The 3853-nt window shown below is 38.7% G+C and overlaps 1 protein-coding gene across 1 annotated transcript in view; it reads left to right on the top strand.

Annotated features, from left to right (window-relative positions):
- The first annotated feature begins 999 nt into the window (after positions 1-999).
- Positions 1000-3853, top strand: part of LOC109519961 (coagulation factor VIII-like) — a 13867-nt gene continuing 11013 nt past the window's right edge. Inside the window, exons 1-3 of the mRNA XM_019876852.1 lie at positions 1000-1258; positions 2335-2417; positions 2946-3129. Coding sequence (XP_019732411.1) covers positions 1083-1258; positions 2335-2417; positions 2946-3129 — 443 coding nt within the window. The 5' untranslated portion in view covers positions 1000-1082. The remainder of the gene's footprint in view (positions 1259-2334; positions 2418-2945; positions 3130-3853) is intronic.

Below are 3853 nucleotides of genomic sequence, written 5' to 3'. Positions count from 1 at the left end.
CTGTACATGGAGCAATTTAACATATACAACAAACAGTAAAGCAAATCGGTAATAAAGACGGTATATATATATATATATATATATACATATATATATATAAACCAATCACACAATTAGTCATTAGTTATTATAGATCATAGATTTCTAAACTGACTATCCTGTAATCAGGACATACATATATACGTACATCCATACACATATTTATTAATAAGAGGATTGATGGATAAAATAAAGATAAACAATTAAATAAATAAATGCCACTGATGCTAATGAAAACAATACAAATAAAATAAAACCGGTGAAAAGACATTTTCATATTACTGAAAGCATTGGATGTGCCAAATCATTATTTTAAATGTACAGTTAAGTATATAAAAAAAAATTAAAAACTTCCCATCCCAGCTGTCTTTGGGCAGTAGGCGGGGTACACCCTGACTTGTTTGCCAGCCAATCGCAGGGCACACATAGACGAAGAAAACATTCGCGCTCACACTGAGGGACAATTGAGAGTGTTCCGTTAACACCCAACGCATGTTTTTTGAATGTGGGTGGTAACCGGAGCGCCTGCAGCAAATCCACGCAGGCACGAGGACAACATGCCAACTCCACACAGAGCCGAAATCGAACTCTGAACTTCTGCGCTGTGAGGCGGGCGGACGTACTGTCTAACCAGTCGATCACTGTGCTGCCCACTTTGGCGGATAGTTTTCATTAATCATTTTAGACTTTAGCATGATTATCCTCCCAAAAGTCTCTATATCATACAATAAAAAAAAATGGTATACATGCAGGGATACATGTACAAGCATGTATACTTTATGAGTCACTGCACTGCATATGAGGCTCAATTAAGAGAGAATAAATATACATGGTTCACTGCCCTGGTGTGTGTATGCATCAATAGAGATAAAGCTCCTAGTGGACTCTTGTGTCTCTCTCTCTCACACAAACACACACGCATATGCACGCGCACACACACACACACACACACACACACACACACACACACATACACGTATACAGCACAGCCTGAATAGTTTTGGAACAGAGCGGACGCACTTTTGGAAGGATCACACTCAGACATGAGGCTTAGTGTCTGGACTGGAGATCCAGGTCTCTTTTCAATTTTGCTGCTGGCTCTTCTGGCCTCCTCGCCTGTCCACGTCGGAGCCAACCAGCAGGACCAAGTCAAAAAAAGAGAATATTACATCGCTGCTGTGGAGATTGACTGGAACTACAATGGCAATGACACACACAGGTCGGTACACTCACAAATGTTTCCACTTCACTATTACATTGTTAATTATTGCAAGTGACCATTCAAAACGGAGCACACACTGTTCCGTGATGTTGACAATTGTATGAAACAGTCCTTTCAAAGTTGTCCCCGATATAATAACTTTATTCCCCAGACAGTTTAAATAATTGTCAGAAGCCTAAAACCCAAGTTGAGCACTGTAATAAAGTAAAGTAAAACTACTCACCTTTAGACAGACATGAGACGGTCATTGCAGAGTGACACTGTCACCCAGTGCCGTTTGACATGCGCCTATTTTGAAACCTCCTGTTCTATGGTTCACGCTCCGCTTTGATATTACTGTTACACTCCTGTGGTCACGACACAAAACACACCAAAAAAAGCTTAGTAAAAAGGAAAAACATTTGTTTAAAGATTGGTTGTAAAAAAAAAAAACAAAAAACAGCATTCACTTATGTGAACTTTCATCTTTTAATTAAAAAAATGTAAGGAGTGAGAAACGCAAATCAATTATTTAAAAAAAAAATTAAACGAACTGAAATTGACAAACGTCATAACAATATAATATTTGAAAAAATATCAGATGCATTTTGTAGTGAAATGAAATTAAAATTCCAATCTGACTGAAATCCACAAATCAAAATTTCAAAACTGTGGAAATATTAAAATAAATCACCCTGATACTCTTTGCCATCATCGGCACCAGTCCCTCCAGATGCTTACTGAACTGAAGTCACATGAGATTTCCTTTATCATGATAGTTTTGGACTGAGAATTCCAGTCCATGTACAGTATTTGATTTTGGAAGTTGCACTGTCTTGGCAATTAGACGTCTTCTTGCAGTTATTCATAGTACATCATTTCATCAACTCCCGCCTAGAGTCTGTCATTGAATCTTGTCAGAATGATTGTAAGTGATGAAAACAATCCACTCTGTCCTGGTTATATTGTGAGATGCCCTCACTGGCACCGATTCCATATCTTTTGTTGATACAACACGTGGGGACAGCATGGCTTTTCCCCACTGAGGTTTTTTTGTTTCTTTATTATTTATTTATTTGCTTCCTATTCCTCAGGTTCAGTCCCACGTACAAGAAAGTGGTTTTCCGGGAGTATGAGAAAGATTTCAAACAGGCAAAGGATCATGACCCCTCATTAGGTAACATACTGTATATACAGTAAATGTTTCAATGTAAATGTTAATGTTGTCATTATTTTCACATCACAAATCTCCAACTTCAAGGTAAATTGCTTGCACTAAAGCATGGTCATTTATCAATGAAATGTGTGTGTCATGTTGTTTTGGATTACCATTGTAGACAGGAAAACACTACAACACAATATTTTGGGATTGGCTTGTCTGTGATGATATCATGATACTTTAGCACACATTCAATCATAGACATAATGGAAAAAAAGACTTCATTCATTCTCACTGATGACAGCATCAATGTACGCATGGATAATACTGCAATTGATATTTTGTCCTGGTGCCAAAGATAACAAAGTAAGTATAAACATCTTAACTAGATATCACAATAAGTCGTTACTTAGATTGTTCTATCATATTTTTTCATGAATTTAGTGGGGCCCTCTGAGGCCCCAGATTGGAAAATGTTTCAAGAGAGAAACATGAATAGGTTGGGATGAATGTTTATTGATTAATTCAATTTTCCCATGCTGGCAGGTTTGCTTGGACCCACTCTGAGGGCCGAGCAGGATGAGATCCTAGTGGTCACCTTCCGAAATATGGCGTCAGAACCGCACAACCTCCACCCACACGGCATTGCTTATGGGAAGAACTCCGAGGGTGAGTTCCTGTTGAGGCAATCTGTGGTTGACCACTATGACGTGCGTGTGTGCACTTGCGTGTGTGTGTGTGTGTGTGTGTGTGTGTGTGTGTGTGTGTGTGTGTGTGTGTGTGTGTGTGTGTGTGTGCGTGTGCTGGTCATGATATAAGTCATGGTTCCAAAAAGCATGCAAAGCGGATCAGCACAACAAACAAGATTGTTTGTCTCGCTTTAAAATATTAACCCGCGGAGGCAGATGATCAAACGAGGCAGGATTGAAGTCCAACATGAGGCAGCCTCAGCAAACACTCAAATTGGGGGATCCACTGGAAATGAAACCTAATGAGAATTCATAGAGGGAAGTGTCTATGTGAGACATTCCAGAATTATGAAAGAAGATTGGGTAAAATGTTGCCGCCAGACAGAGCGCTTAACAAGCAAAGAGAATCTTGGGGCAGGCCTCGTTCAATATCACTTGAGTTCTTCTGATACATTGTTATTTTAACTCTGGGTCGAGCATGCGCTGATTCGACCTTCGTAACCTATCTAACCGATTCATCATGTTAAAAAAAAAAACATACTAAAATCAACAATCGGGCTTTGCATCCTGAAATTCACAAGATGAAAGCAGGTAAGATGAACAATCAATCTTGGGTGAAATACACAAATTCTCAAAAATACATATTGGTATGATTAAAAATCATCCCTCTCTTCAATCATTTGATTTCAATCAAATTTGAGTAAAAGGCAGAAGTCATTCAAATAAAACATTTCATCAAAACACCCCTCTCTCTCTCTCTCTCTC

This window comes from Hippocampus comes, unplaced genomic scaffold (assembly GCF_001891065.2).
Source record: "Hippocampus comes isolate QL1 unplaced genomic scaffold, H_comes_QL1_v1.1 scaffold110, whole genome shotgun sequence".
Lineage (NCBI taxonomy): Eukaryota > Metazoa > Chordata > Actinopteri > Syngnathiformes > Syngnathidae > Hippocampus > Hippocampus comes.
Note: the sequence above shows the minus strand (reverse complement) of the source record. Positions and strands in the feature narration are given on the sequence as shown.